This window comes from Trematomus bernacchii, unplaced genomic scaffold (assembly GCF_902827165.1).
Source record: "Trematomus bernacchii unplaced genomic scaffold, fTreBer1.1, whole genome shotgun sequence".
Classification (NCBI taxonomy): domain Eukaryota; kingdom Metazoa; phylum Chordata; class Actinopteri; order Perciformes; family Nototheniidae; genus Trematomus; species Trematomus bernacchii.
Window position 1 is genome coordinate 4296546 of NW_022987469.1, and position 16384 is coordinate 4312929.

Consider the following 16384-nt stretch of genomic DNA (forward strand, 5'->3'; position numbering starts at 1 on the left):
GCTATCCTCTGATTGGAAGATCAGTGCACTAACCCACTGCGCCGCACGCCTCCCTGAACAAACGATAGGTTACGTATTGTAACCCTAGTTCTATAAACACAGGCCTCTACTGGACTCTATGGGTACTACTCCTCAACAATGATACGCGAGCATTCACAGACTGAATTTGCATAAACGTAGCCGGCCAATCAGGGCGAGCCTACCTGAATGCGCGCGCAGGCCGCACAGTATATAAGGCAGCTACACCTCCTGACTGTTATCCTACACCCTCTTCAGCGAGCGGCATAGGAAAGACAGGGCCCCTAGGTAGAGGGCTCCGCCTGTGTTTATAGAACTAGGGTTACAATATGTAACCTATCGTTCTATCTCACACAGGCTCCACCCTCTACTGGACTCTATGGGTACAGTGGGTGGAGCCCCGATGAATAAACGCCCTGTCGCCCCACAACATCGACACACCACACTGCCCCTGACCGGCCTTTGGTTGACAGCCATCGCACCCCAACTTCCTATCACCCGGTTGTGACCATGGAGAAGTCGGGGCCGCAGCTTACCTGGCTGGGTAGAGCTTAATCGGTCTGAATAAGCCCATAGGTCCGCCCTGCAGGTGGCAGCGCAAGTGTCTACATACTGCGCACCCCGTTTCCCAGGTCCCTAAGGTGCATGGGAAAACGTAAGTGTACGATGTCTTCCACACTCACGCCGTCGAACAAGGCTGTCTACACAGCCATACCTCGTGTAGAGTGTGCATGGACCTCAGTGCACTCAATTAAAGGGGACCTATCATGCAAAATGCACTTTTGTACGTCTTTTATACATGAATATGTGTCCCCGGTGTTCCAGGGAACTCACCAAGTGTCAGAAAACACAACCCTCTCTATTTTCCTCCATACCCAAATCTCTAAAAAAGGGGCTGCAACGGATCTGATAAAAACTGATCCAGATTTGAACACTGTCCTGACGTCAGGACGGTGGCGCTACGGCTATTGGGCCAACTCCACCAGTCAGGAGGAGACAGCCACGGCCATTGCCGTTCGAAAGCGCTGGAGACGCTGTAGTACATATGCCAGGCCTGTAGGTGGTGCTGTTCTCACAGAATCAGCCCTTGCAAAAACAGAGCTAAAAAAGTGCAAATTGAGCGAAATGAGGCATGGCTAAAATGCATGATTTGTTTGGTATTTTGAGAAAAAAAAAGTATAAATATGCCTTATATAGGTATGGTCCTACACTATATTATTAAAATATAGCATGATAGGTCCACTTTAAGTGAACTCTGTGAGTTGTTGAATCTCATGAATGCATCTTTACCCAATTTAATTGATATATCTGAGTTAGCTGTTTGAACCTTGTTGATTTAAGTAGGGTTTTCTTAAAATGGAGACCTGTTGAAGCCACATATGCTGCTCGATTATCTCCAACGCAACACAGCTGTGTAAATCGCACAGGGACAACTGTGGCGCATGCGCAGAGGCTCGAATGTGAGATATGATTGTGAGGCAGGCTTTTTTGCTGTGAGGAAGGACAGGAGACGCTGAAGAAGCAATGGCAGAGACCTGAGCGACATCCAAATTAATATGAGTGATAGGGGTGTAACGGTTCACAGAATTCACGGTTCGGTATGTACCTCGGTTTGGGGGTCACGGTTCGGTGCGGGTTCGGTACAACAAGAAAAAGCAAAAAGAAGTGCCAAATGCATAATTCCAGGTTTGTTTTTTATTTATTTTGAACAGTAGTGCAAGTTTCAGTATAAAAATAAGGAACTCTAACATTTTGAATGTAATCTGTATTACACAGTTAAAAACAAACCACAAACAGTACCACACACACTCAGATGGCCATATTATCTATAATGGCTGATGTCAAACAAAAAGGTGTCATCAAGCTGTAAAACTAAAAAGAATGTCTTGAAAATATTACAAAATAAATCATAAGAAAGTGTTTCAAGGGCGCATTGCCGTTGAAATATATATGCCAATAGCTTCCGTTATTTATGTTGGTCTCTCGGCTTTTATGTCTATTGGCTTCTTAAAAACAGCGGGGATAAGCTGTTGAAATGAAGCTCAGCGCAAGTTCAACCAGGAAGACCTTCTTTACTCATTCATTTACTATGCTATGTTACTACTCTCTCTCCTCTCAATAAGTGATCGGGGGCGTCACTACCCAGCTTAACCAATCACTTCGCACTATTCTCACAAGCCTATCATAGCGCTCCACTAACCCCTTTTAAATCTGCTCTCCCCCCTCTGACAGTTGTCATTTCAGGTGACTCGACGCAACCCTCCTCCACCCTTTTTCACCTCCTGTCCCTCTGAATCCAGGGTCAAGCTAAACCACTCCCCTTCAGACCAAACCCAACTATCCATTCACCACCACCAGTGTCTAGACCCCGGGGGGTCTCATCGGATCGGTTTTTCCCCTACTGAATGATACTCCTGCACAACGGGGCCTAATCGCCAAAACTCTATTACATTCATTTGTGTATTCCTGGCAATAAATATGTATTCTTACATCAAAACCGTCTCTCCTGATTGAACTGCTGTTGTCTTTTGCAGGGCTCCGGTGATTGGCAAATCTGGGTGATGCCTTCTGATATGATTTAGCATGTTTGGCGTGTGTTACCATTAGCATACCGCACCGCTGTCGAATAACGCCGACACACCTTCCTCGTCCGATCCACCACTCGCACTCCATCGTTATTGTAGTCCACAGGGAACCCGAAATGTTCCCACACAGCTGATTTAAAAGAAGTAGGTGGGTCTTCTAGCTCCTGTGTGTTATCTGAAATCGCCATACTAACTTTTCTTCTTCTTGTATTTTGTTTGTTTGTTGTGTTTTCTTCTTGTTCTTCATTTGTGACCCGCTCTATCGAAATCAGTCGGAAGTCGCAACGGCTCATTTCAAAATAAACGTGGATTTGCGTAAAAAAATTGTTTTTCGGGGTTCGGGTGTTTTGTTTGATTTTAAATAAACAAAGTCTTGGCTTTCAGAATATGAAACTTTTATTTCCAAAATATACGATAAATACATTTTTGAAGCTTGTAAAGGGAGGATGACAGCTCTCACTCGCCACTCTGCTGTTCCGCAGCGCCGCCCCCCCTCCCTCCGGCTGAAATTATGAATGTAAGGCGTGTAGTAATCATAGATAACACGGCAGGGCCCGTTACAGTTTGTTTTCATCTGATTTTAATTAAACAAAGTCTTGGCTTTCAGAATATTAAGCTTGTTTCGGCAAATTCAGATGATAAATACAACTTTGAAGCTTGTAACGGCATAATTACAAGCGGAGAACGGAGTAACTTGACGTCACAGCAAACAACAGCCGGTGTTTCTCGTGAGTGTTTTCCCCGGGAAACAAACACAATACACACAAACGCAAAATTACACAAACACACACACGTATACACACACACACACTCGCGAGCTTCCCCCACACCAGTAATCCAAATGAAAATATCTTCCCTCTGTAGTATTTTGATCATTTGCTCCGCTAATAATCAATCAGATCAATGGATTCCAGAGAAGAGGAAACTTTAAAGGCCTTTTTCTCAAAATGATGACTCGGTGACAGTCATTGTATAATGTGACATATTTTGCTTAATATTTGGAGTACAAAAACAATCCTGATATCATTAGAAAGCTAGGAATCTCCTCTTTCCAACAGTGTATACAACTCAAAATGTGTCTTCGGGTCAATGCGACTGATTTTGATGGAGCAGGTCACATTTGTTGTTTAACCTCTTAAGGACGACGGTCCCCCCATTGGACCCCTCCCACGGTTTTTTTTTCGAGACAATGTCTCAGGGCTTCTTAACATTTATGAAACTATTAATGTGTAGCACCAGATTAACGGGAAGAATCTCAGCTAACTGAAGATATGAACCATTTTTACCAAAACAAAACACAAGTCTCATAAGAAGCGTCAAAATGACCCCTGAGCGAAAAAATGCAAACTGACTTTGGCACACAATTCAAGATAAAGATACCCTTATTACTTATCGTAGCTGCACATACAATATATCCGATTAAAGCTGAGACTCCACAGATTATTTAGGTATAGTATCATCACTGAGCGATCCGAACTTGCGATAGGGGAAGCAAACACAGACATCACAACACGTACCTTTACGGAGCTTTTACGGCAGATCGTCTCACCGTAGCTGTCAATTAGATCAAAAGACGTGTTCAATGGCATTAAAACGAAAAATGAAAATGCTACAACTGTTGATCCATAGGTTAATAATGTACCTGTGCCTTTGAAAAAATTATTTATAATCCATAATTCCATTTTTATGTAAAAATCGGAGTGGAAAAGTTAGCTGCAAATGGTAGCCACCAGAGTGTATGCAGCTTCCGGTTTTGGTCACGCGTCACTCTCACTCCTTATTTGTTAAGAGGTTAAGGGCGGCAGGAAAACAGCTTTTAGGCGCAATACCGCCCCCTGGATTATATATAGTGTATTGGATACTGCCCTGAGTGACAGACTTTTTTCCCTTCATAAAAAAAGGCGTATTCGTCGTGTGACTGCATGTGCCAAACCGTGACGTCTGAACCGTGACGGTTCGGGACGAATATGGATACTGTTACACCCCTAATGAGAGTATGTTTTTCCTATGCAACATTTGAAGTTGGTTTATAAACATGCGGTTAGAATGTGAAATTGAGAGCGTCATAACTCACAGAAATATCTGCAATATTTTAGCATATGGCAGCTAAGGTTGGCTAGCTGGAAAGCTAACTAACTTAATGCTAGCCAGCAGGAATACATCACAGTAGCAACCAAACAGTTTTAAATTGAATTAGAACGTACTGACTGAAATAAGTACGTTTTGACTGAAGTGAATACCCAAGCGGTTCAGACTTGTGTGTTGTGACATTTGAATTTAATATTGTGAAAGTGGCGCGAAGATGGCTGTTGGTCGGGTCTAGGGATATGTGTATGACTGTCAGTGAGCAGGACCGGCTATTAACCGGCAACTGAGCTGCCTGGGGCGGGGGAAGACAGAAGCTTGCAGATAAAGAACAGACTGTGTGATAGCAGTTGTTTTAGGCACCACTAATGTTACAGTGTGAGGGCTAGCTTGCTAACGGTAAACCAGCTACGTTAGTGGTTGGGCAAGCGAGAGTGAGTAAGAGAGGGAGCGGTGCTGTGGCTGCCGACATGCTGGAGGAGCGCTGCATGGGCAGCTGGGGTGGGAAAAATATCGATTCACTAAAGTTAAGTATCAGGATTTGCCACACACGGAGCATTAGGGAGCGGCAGTGGCGGATTTAGTATTGTAGGAGATCCGGTTGTTGTTGACGGGACGGGGGGGGGGGGGATGGTGCTAGTGGTGCACGCTCATGAACTGTGAACTCGCCGGAGCCTCTACTGCAGAGCGCATAAAGCAGACTCTTCACGCTAACGAAGGATCACTTCTTCTTCAGGGAAGGGAAGGCTACGCAGTACACAGGCTACTGTCCCGCAGCTGCTGCCTCTCTGTTGGACTCCGGTACTGCACATTACTCACGAGACGTTTTAAAAAAAAAAAAAAACTTTAAGTGAAACATTCGGGGCTTTTCAGAAAACATGAGGGGCTTGAGCCCAAGTAGTCATCCCCTAGCGCCGCCACTGGGGAGCGGTATTGCAATATGTACGCTGGTTGCCAACTGCTGTTAATAAACAAAAAGAAGAAGAAGACCGTGACATATTTGTTGCACTGAGAGGAGCAGCAGGTAAACAAAGAAAATGGCGGAAAACGTGAAACTACCGGAGATACGACTTGCTCCTGTAAATCTCAATACATTGCAAAGACTGACTGGCTGCTAGTTCAGTGAGTTTTGGTCGTACAGTGATTATACATATGGAATCTGTTGAATCTCAGCTTTCATGTGATATGTCGTTTGTGCAGATAGGAGGACATAGAAAAGATCGCTTTTGCCAGTTATGTGCTAAGTGCTGATTCAGATGCTTGGTGTTAGAATTGTGTTTCGTTTAGGTAAATGGTTAATATAATCTGTTAGCTGAGTTTCTTCCCGTTAATTGGGTATGACACATGAATAGGTTGTTAAATGTTAAGAAGCCCCGAGACGCTGTTTCTTGCAAGATGTTGCGTCTGCCCCGGTCGTGGGGGCAACCGGGCTTAACAGGTTAATTACTTTTCATAAAATGACAGCTCCACTCCAGCCTTCCTGCGCTATGCGCGTGACCTGCCAGTTTGTTTTGATGTGTGTCCTGGGCATTCTGATGACAGACAGTAATAGATGACATTATGCAAGGAAGTGGCTGTTTCAACGAGCGTTGGCTAGCAGAAAACATATACAAGCCACAAGACGAACCCACGAGTAGCCTTGTGCAAAGTTTTGCGAGCGAGAGTGAGAGAGGGAGCGGTGCTGTGGCAGCCGACAGGGCAGAGGAGCGCTGCATGGGCAGTAGGGGTGGGAAAAATATCGATTCACTAAAGTTAAGTATCAGGATTTGCCACACACGGAGCATTAAACGGTGTATTACAGAATGATCACACCGGTGTGACAGTACTCTTCAAAGGGTTCACGAAATATGACTACTACTCTTACTGTTTAACATTTTGGGTTACTTAATGTTACTTCATGTTAAGGCTAATAAAAATGACAAGGCTAAGGCTGTAATGCTAACTAACGTGCTTGCTACTAGCTAGGTAGCTAACTTGATCCAGCCACTCCTGGTCCTTTCATCAGACGGGAAGTGAAAGAACGAGCAAGACCCATTGCTGGTATGATTACAACCTGGTACTAAGCACACAGGCATCTTGTTAAAGTTATCTTATCTTAGCTATGTCTTATATTTAGTGGAGGAAAACAATTATGACATCAGTTATGACATCACTTACGCGACTCTGGGATTTGTAGTCTTTCTAGTTGTGTATTTTTCATAGCCTTATATTTCAACAATTTTAGAAGACAATGTGCTCCTCTCTTCGCTGCTGAAGCCTTTCATGGCTCGGCTATTTAAATCAGACTCAGTTTCTCAGCAGGCTGATTATACAGGGATGCTTCTGAGCTGCTCACTAGCTAACTAGTCAGAGGGCATTTGTTCCAGCGAGGTTTTATGTAAAATGCAACAAGGCATGAGGTACAAAGACAGAGGAGTCAGACCTGTGCATGTCCGCCAGACAAGCCCAACAAGAGGGGAGAGCGCTGTGAAAGATTTAACCCCCCGCTGCTCCGTGGAGTAGCACTGGCAGAGACAGAGCAAATTAGCCAAGCACCTTCCCGGTGGGACATATGGCCTTGATTGAACTTGAGTGGTCTTTGTGTTAGATGAATTATTGAGGAGGAGTAGTTTCTCCAAGACAGCTGAGCTCGAGATAAAGTGCAAGTATCATGCAGTGGGGTTTTATCAAAGTTTTATTTGTGTATGCCGAAGCTCTAAAATTCACTCTGAAGCCATACTGTTGTTGCAAGGTGAGCGGGACCCTTTGGGGGGGGGGGGGGTTAAGTGAGGGAAATTAGCAAAGCAAATTTACAGTTGAGATATTATGCAGAGCCTGTCTTCACTCAGGTCTGGACTTATTCAGACTTTAACCTGTTGAGCCCTGAGCCTGTTTTTCAGGTCTCAGGCTCGAAAATGACATGCCCAGAACAAATGACTATATCTTCTAAAAGGGGTAAATTAATAATCTTTTTTCTCAAAGCAATGATACACCTGGATGTAGAAAAGTCAGAATCGATATAGATGTTTTTATTTTAAAGTAAATTCAGATTGAACATAGTAAAAAAATGTAAATTATAGTTTCCGTCCAAAAAACCCCCATTACTTATAGTGAAAACCACCCTTGAGTGATGGGATAGTAGACTAAAAGCTTTAGGAATCCAAACTATAACATATAATAAGTACCCTGTATCAAGATTGATGCAAAACAAGTTAAATTTGACCTTTTTAGAGAGGTTTAGAAAGAAAAAAAACACCTCTCAGTGATGATACTTATACCATTGGAATCTGTGGAATCTCAGCTTTCAGATGATATCTTGTTTGTGCAGATCCGATGAAGTATAAAAGATAGCTAACGTGAGTTATGTGCTAAGTGCGTTTGCACTCTTTCTCTTAGTGCTAATTCAGAGAGGCTTGGCGTTAGACTTGTGTTTTGTTTAGGTAAGAATTGTTCATATCGTCAGTTAGCTGAGGTTCTTCCCGTTAAGTGGGTATGAAACATTAATAGGTTGTTAAATGTTAAGAAGCCCTGAGACACAGTTTCGTGAATATTGTTGTGATTGCCCCCGCCCCCACAGAAGTGTCCTCCTCTCCAAAACTAACGAACCCCCTGATTACAACCAGTAATATTAATGAATGAATAAGTTTCACATGAAACATCTTTGATGCAGCTGCAAATGTCTGCACAGCTTGTTCCTCTGAAACTTAGCATGTTGTTAAAAACACACAAGATATTATAAGTTAACCTTAAAAATGTGGCTTAAAACCGGATAAAACATCCCTTTGTGACAGTTTCATGAAGCTCAGCGCAAATTCTTTCAGGAAGACTGGGTATATCACTCCTTAGCTGCATATAATCATCTCATCACGGGCGTTCTCTTTAACCTATTACATTTCACCTCAATCTCCAGCAGCCAATCACTGTGCTGCAGCCAAACTTTAAAATGGTTCTCCTCTCCTGCAGTCAGCTGTGATTTCAGGTGTTCATGCTGGGGCCCGGCCCCACCCCATCACCTCCTGTCATCATTTAAAGTGCCAGGAGAGCTAATCCAAAGACCTCCTCACACCTCCTCTTCATCCCATCTCCTCATCAAATCCAGATCTTCATCATCATCACCAGTGTCTATACCCCAGAGGGGGTTTCCTATATGCTCACGGTTGCCAGAGTTCCCGTTAGCCGGTAATTACCGGACTATGACCGGTAAAATATGCGGAAGTCCGCCAAATCTAAATCTCTCCGGTCAAAATATTTTGCCCTTAGCGCAATATAAAGTGTATTCAAATAAACAATAAATAGATTTTTGTTTGTTCTTTTAAATGAATCCTTTTTTATGTTAATAGGCAAACACAGTGTAGGCCACGGTAGGCGTAATGTGGAACGAACCCGTTACATTTGTTTCATTCAGTAAGATAAAGCGGGCGCACAATAACAACAGGACGACAGAGAGATGAGAAAAATCGGACAAGGCAAAACAAGCTAAGCTTAAAAATTATTTTTTGAAACCAAGCAGGTCTAATGATGATAATGCCGACAATGAGACGGCGATACCGCCTGCAGTCAATGAGACCGCAGATGCCTTGGCCCCGGACAGAAAAAAACACCCGCACGTTCAGACCCGAATGGAAAGATAAATTCACCTGCTGAGGTGCGACATTACAGATGGGGAAGAAATTATGTTCTGCTCACACTGCGAGAAGTCGGGGAGAAAGAACGGGTTCACCAAAGGAGCAACAAATATGAGAGCCTCTGCGCTTATTGAGCACAATCAGAGCAATGAGCACATTTAGTCAGTGAACACAATACCACAACAAACCGCAATGAAAGGCCACTGTGAGAGGGCGAATGAAGCTTCCAACATGAAGCTATGTTCTCAGCTACAAGTAGTGTTTCACATGGCTAAAAACCACATTGCAGGTCATCAGTATGCAGGGTTGACTGACCTACTAAGAGAAGTGAAGGCTCCTGATTTTGGCACAGGTGATGGAATTTACCGGCACGGTGATTCCGTTGATGACTAAAGAAGAGTGACTTTATCGGAATTATCCATGACGAGACGGTTAATATCACTGTGGACAAAAAGCTGATAATATACGCCAAGTTGCAAATTAAAGGAAAAGTGGAGACGTGTTTTTTGGGAAACTGACGTGCACTCCGGGACAGCACAGTGTATATTTGACAAGGTGGGTGAGATGCTCCGCGAGAGGGATGTGAAACTGTCAAGCGTCATTGTCCTGGGCTCAATGATGATGTGCTACCTGTTATGACCAAACTGAATTTGGTTTTCCAGAAAGAGGATGTCAATCTGGCCACAATCCGACCAATGGTTCACGGATCAGGTGCGGCACTCACACAGTTGAGGGACGCCCCCGGTCCCGAAGAAGAGAGGTTTCAGGCAGATTGCCAAAATGGCATTTACAGGGATGTGAATGTGACACACGCAGATGACCGGTCCCGGCAGGCTTTCAGTAATGTCCATGTATGCTACATTACACATCTTATAGATGCTTTACACAACCGCTTTCCTGAAGAGTCCCTGAGTATTATCACTAGCTTTGACATCCTTCTGAACCCATCCCGATACCCAAACGCACAAAGTGGTAAGTATAAGCCTTCCTAAAATTGTGTCACATGTTATTTAAATGTATTTATTTGCGTTACATAAAACAATTTATTATTTCTCCGTCCCTTCAGCGCTTCAAATATACGCTGAACCAGCCCTCAGAACCATTATTAGTCATTTTGGCCAAGGGATTGCCAGTGAGGATGACTCAGCGCAAGCCAGAGCCCCTCTCATTGATGCCACAAGCGCGCACAGAGATGCCATCCCCGTGATGACAGCGCTCCGTGGATACGGTGGCTTGCATTTCTTAATGGCTTGCGAAGTCCTCATAAGAGATTTCGGCAACATCTATCCTGAGTGGGCCACACTGGCCAAGATAGCCTGCGTGATCCTTGTCTCCAGTGTGCCGGCAGAGAGAGGATTCTCTCAGAACAGAATCAAAACAGCGCAGCGAAGTCGGCTTGGCAAGAACAAGGTCACACGGCTCATGCGCGTTGCTAGTTGTGGAGAGACACTCGGGACCTTTGATTTTAAATCCGCAGCTACCCACTTCACAGGTCTGAAAAAGCGTAGAAAGTAGGCTAAAACATCATAAGCTAGGCATTTTGCTCTAGTTTTGTCAATGAGTTTGTATTACAATTTTTTTAAAGGCTATTTGATAACAAGTCGGCAGCTGCGAGCCTTTATTAAAATGCTCACGACGGGCCTATACTCTTTTAGTTTGTGAACAAATAATAATGATTATGTTTTATTTTATCTGACTATATGTAGGCCTAAAGCCACAAAAAACCCATGTTCTTCAGAACATGGGTTTTTTGTTTATTATATTATGGCTTGCGTAATATTTCCGTTACGCACGATATTGGCGGAACTTGTTTGAACTTTTATTAAAAGTTACTTTTCAATAAAAGATACATCTGCATGCCTTGATTATTTCATTCTTAATATAGAGTTGTTATCAATTAGTTTTAAAGCTCAATAAATAACAAAGAAGACCTTTGACCAGGAACTTTCCAATTTTGTCCGGAAGATTTAAATCGTAACGGACAGGGTGACCGGCACACATTTTTTCTAACGGGAACTCTGACGGTTGCATTTCCCCCTTTAGATATACGATTTCAGGATCGGGGTCTAATCGCCAAAGACTTAACATTTATCATATGGCGCATGTGTCAATAAATGTTCTTTAAACAAAATGAAGTCTCTCCTGATTGAATTGCAGGCTAGCACGAGGCTGAGTCAGGCTCAAAGGGAAACCCCATCATTACAGACGACCAAATCTAGCACTTTGTTTCCTTCATTAAAACTGCACTTTTCTCTGGGTTTGAACATTGTTGTAAACATTTGGGATCGTGGAAGTAGACAACCAAACTTAATATAAAACATTTGTATGCTCATTTCTTTACAATATGATAGGAACATTTGTATCATCATTAATGTCAGACACCTTTGCAACATAAAGTTTCTATTTCTATGAGCTGACAGGATTCATTGCCAAATAATGAGCAGTTCTGTAGCTGGAATATAGACATGATGATCAAGGATCTGTTCATGTTTAGGCATGATGGATATCCAGCAAACACATTCAGAACATCCCCACGACAGCCTCTCCTACCATGATGCACCACTCCCTTCAGGCCGTGGATGATGGGGTCCACAGCGGGGTTGTCCTTCCCTCCCACCTGAGGAACACAAACAGACATTGTCACATAACAATATTATTCACAGGAACCATCACTGCATACATTAAAGCAGGGGTTTTCAAAGTGTGGGAAGGTGAGCCTCCCCTCAGAGAACATAAGAGCTCCCAATTATTATTGCTATTATTATTGTTATTATTATTGTTGTTGTTGCTATAATGCAGGGTTATTCAATTGCATTTCAAAGAGGTCCAGTAAGAGAAAATGTCATTAAATGCTCTGTTTTCTCTGTCTACCTTTCTCTTTTTTGAGCACGCCATTTGAAATGACTCCGACTGTTTCTCTCTTCTTGTCTCGTCTCTGTGTGTGTGTTTGAATCTATCGTGCTGACTCACTGACTGCACCGATTTGATTGGCTGAGTAGCGTCACCTCCTTAAAACATTAAACAATAACTTTTTCAAACCTTTTTATCTTTATGTTTTAAACATATATTTTAAACATTCTTAACATTTTCAACATCGTGGATAAATCCTTATATGTGACCTGCTCTATCGAAATCAGTTGCATTGACCCGAAGACACATTTTGAGTTGTATACACTGTTGGAAAGAGGAGATTCATAGCTTTCTAATGATATCAGGATTGTTTTTGTACTCCAAATATTAAGCAAAATATGTCACATTATATAATGACTGTCACCGAGTCATCATTTTGAGAAAAAGGCCTTCAAAGTTTCCTCTTCTCTGGAATCCATCGATCTGATTGATTATTAGTGGAGCAAATGATCAAAATAGTCCGGAGGGAAAATATTTCCGTTTGGATTACTGGTCTGGGGGAAGCTCGCGAGTGTGTGTGTGTATGTGTGTGTGTGTGTTTGTGTTTTTTTGCGTTTGTGTATATTGTGTTTGTCACCCGGGGAAAACACTCACGAGAAACACCGGCTGTTGTTATGCCTGCTGTGACTTTAAGTTACTCCGTTCTCCGCTTGTAATTATGCCGTTACAAGCTTCATAGTTGTATTTATCATCTGAATTTGCCGAAACAAGTTTAATATTCTGAAAGCCAAGACTTTGTTTATTTGAAATCAGATAAAAACAAACTGTAACGGGCCCTGCCGTGTTATCTATGATTACTATACGCCTTACATTCATAATTTCAGCCGGAGGGAGGGGGGGCGGCGCTGCGGAAGAGCAGATTGCGAGTGAGAGGTGCCTGTCATCTTCCCTTTACAAGCTTCACAAATGTATTTATCGTGTGATTTTGGAAATAAAAGTTTCATATTCTGAAAGCCAAGACTTTGTTTATTTAAAATCAAACAAAACACCCGAACCCCGAAAAAATAGTTTTTTACGCAAATCCACGTTTATTTTTAAATGAGCCGTTGCGACTTCCGACTGATTTCGATAGGTGGTAGTGGAGTACAGAGCTTCATGACCGCGGAGCGTGTGAACGTTGACAGCAGCCCTGTCTGTGCACACGGAGGCCGACTCTGTCGTCCGGTGATCTAACCGCCTTCTGGAAAAGCTTCACAAGTACGTCGGTACGCAAATGCGCTTTGTGACACAAGTGACGGTACGCATTTCAGATTGTTGCCGCGCATGCGTACCTGCGTACCAGTTATGTGCACCCCTGAATATAACCTACTTTAATATTGTATCCTCTCCTGCTTAATGCACTAATATATTTGCACTAGTGTCTGCAAATATATCCATTTGGGACTGGGCATCGTTTGCTGAACATTGTTTTGCCCTTCATGATTAGTTAAAAAATGTTCTACCCTACATCTGTGCTTATCAGAAGAAAAGAAAAAGGGATACAATTGACAAAGGCAGAGGTTAAAAAGTTAAAAAATCACAGAGAAGATGCTGAGAGATGAAAACAATGTAATAAAGACGAACAAACAACAGCAATCAACAAGGTCGTCTGCATCTGAACACAGTGTAGGGCGTCATGGTAACACATGCTTTTCATTGTCTTCAATTAGTACCTCATTGTTATCATAGAGGCTGCAAATCAATAAAACCAAATCATAAAAAACAATGCGTCAATGGCACAGGGTCGTGAAAAACACCACTTATGACAGCTCCAAATGACACATATGCTGTTTGCTTAAATTCACTCAAACACCATATTTAGTTCAAGTCAGCATGACTAAATGCCAGTGGTGTGAAGTAACTAAGTACATTTACTCAAGTAACATTTTGAGAGAATTGTACTTTACTTGAGTATTTCAATGTAATGCTACCTTGTACTTCTACTCCACTACAATTCAGAGGTAAATGGTGGACTTTTACTCCTCTACATTTATTTAATTTAGTTACTTTACATATGTGGATTAATGGTGTGAAATATAATCAAATGTTAGTTCCACCTGGAGTAAATCCACAAGCAGTATACAAAGTCATTCAAACTAGCTGCACCTTTACCAGCTTTGAGAACACTTTAATGATAAATCATTATAAAACACATCATATATATTATTCTGAAATGGACCACGACCCAGCAAGCTTCAGGTTGATGATCGGTTTTAGACAGATAAGATGATTAACATAATACATAGGCTAACCCAGCAATGTGAGTTCAGAAACTGCCCAAAGAACAATTGTTGTTGTTGTTGCCGTTTACACTCCTTCTGATGCAAATTGAAAGAAAGTGCACGACAGGGAGGCACTGCTACCTTTGTTTGTTGAAATTGCAGCAAATCACTCTTATGAACAATATTATAGGAAGAGTAGAAGAAGTATGGATAGATAACTACCTTTGTTTGCCTCTGTTTTGTCATGAATTGCTTGTGTAGCATAATGAGCTATACTACAAAAACTGCGGGAAGGGGTGTGGTGGTGCAGCAGGTCTGTGAGGTAGGGGGGGGGGGCTGGTTGTTGAGGGCTTTGTGAGTAATCAGGTGGACTTTGAAGTCGACTCTTTGACGGACGGGGAGCCAGTGGAGGTTCTGGAGGACGGGAGTGATGTGGTCTCGGGAGCGGTTGTGGGTGAGGAGGCGGGCAGCAGAGTTCTGGATATGTTGGAGTTTATTGAGGAGGTTGCCGTAGGCAGGGGTGTCAAACTCAAATACACGGTGGGCCAAAATAAAAAAATCGGTACTAGTCGAGGGCCGGACTGGTTCAATGTTTATTGCAAAACTTATTGAAATGAACTTATTGCACATATTAAACCTAGAACTAACAAAGCTTAAATTATTGCCGATAAAAACAACATTAAACGTTAAATAATCAGTTGCATTCATTTATTATGGCTCTATCTGCAGCTTTTCCGGAGTCATTTCTTATGATTACATGTTTCCACAGGCCAACAACAGCTTAGAAAAAACCAAACATGCCCTGTTGTCGCAAGAAAAAAAGTGCAGAAGGAAACATCCATTGAAACTCAGTGTGCTGCTCTGTGATGCTAGCTCAAGCCAGATACTTGGCATCTCATCTTGGGTGCAAGTTCATCAATGTTTGGGCTCAGGCTCTGAGCTGAGGAAATCCTCAGGATTGAGTGAAGGTGTGCGTGCAATATACCGGCGGGCCAGATCTAATAGTAATTAGAAATTATCCTGCTGGCCGAAATTAAATCCACCAAGGGCCTGATTTGGCCCCCGGGTCTTGAGTTTGACACATGTGCCGTAGAGGATGCTATTGCAGTAGTCGAGTCGTGATGTGATGAATGCATAAATCAGGGTTTCAGCAGCAGAGGAGGAGAGTGATGGGCGGAGACGGGCAATGTTTTTGAGGTGGAAAAAGGCGGTCCTGGTGATGTGATTGATGTGGTGATTGAATTTGAGCTGACTGTCGAAGATGACTCTGAGGTTGCGGATGTGAGGGGGGGGGATAGAGTGTTGCTGTCAATGGTGAAGTTGAAATTCTGGATGGCTTTGGTACGGGATGGGGGGCCGATGATGATGATGTCTGATTTGGCACTGTTCAGTTGGAGATAGTTTGTTTGCATCCATGCTTTTATTTCAGAGAGACAGTTGGTGAGAGTGGAGTGTGTTGTGGGGGTGATGGTTTTTGTTGAGATATAAAGTTGGATGTCATCGGCGTTGCAGTGAAATTGAAGGTTGTGGCGATGAATTATTTTTCCATGGGGGAGCATGTAGAGGATGAAGAAGAGGGGGCCAAGCACTGAACCCTGGGGGACGCCTTGGGACAGATGAGCAGTGGAGGAGGTGCAGTTGTTGATATTGATAAACTGATGTCTGTCGGTGAGGTAGGATTTCAGCCAGGAGAGTGCAGTGTCGGTGATGTTGAGTGATGATTCCAGGAGGGACAGCAGGATGGTGTGGTTGATGGTGTCGAATGCTGCGGTGAGGTCGAGGAGGATGAGGATGTTCAGGTTGCCGGAGTCAGAGGAGAGGAGGAGGTCGTTTGTGATTTTGAGAAGAGCTGTTTCGGTGCTGTGTTTTGATCGGAAACCGGATTGAAATGGCTCAAAGAGGTCATTGGAGCTGAGGTGGGATTTAAGTTGTGAGGCAATGACACGTTCAAGTATTTTTGACAGAAAGGGGAGATTTGAGA

At 43.0% G+C, this 16384-nt stretch overlaps 1 protein-coding gene across 1 annotated transcript in view; it reads right to left on the reverse strand.

Moving 5' to 3' along the window:
- The window catches only part of LOC117493894 (receptor-type tyrosine-protein phosphatase gamma-like), a 537521-nt gene that overhangs the window by 117838 nt on the left and 403299 nt on the right, over positions 1 to 16384 (reverse strand). The window contains 1 exon segment of the mRNA XM_034144481.1: positions 11843 to 11909. Coding sequence (XP_034000372.1) covers positions 11843 to 11909 — 67 coding nt within the window.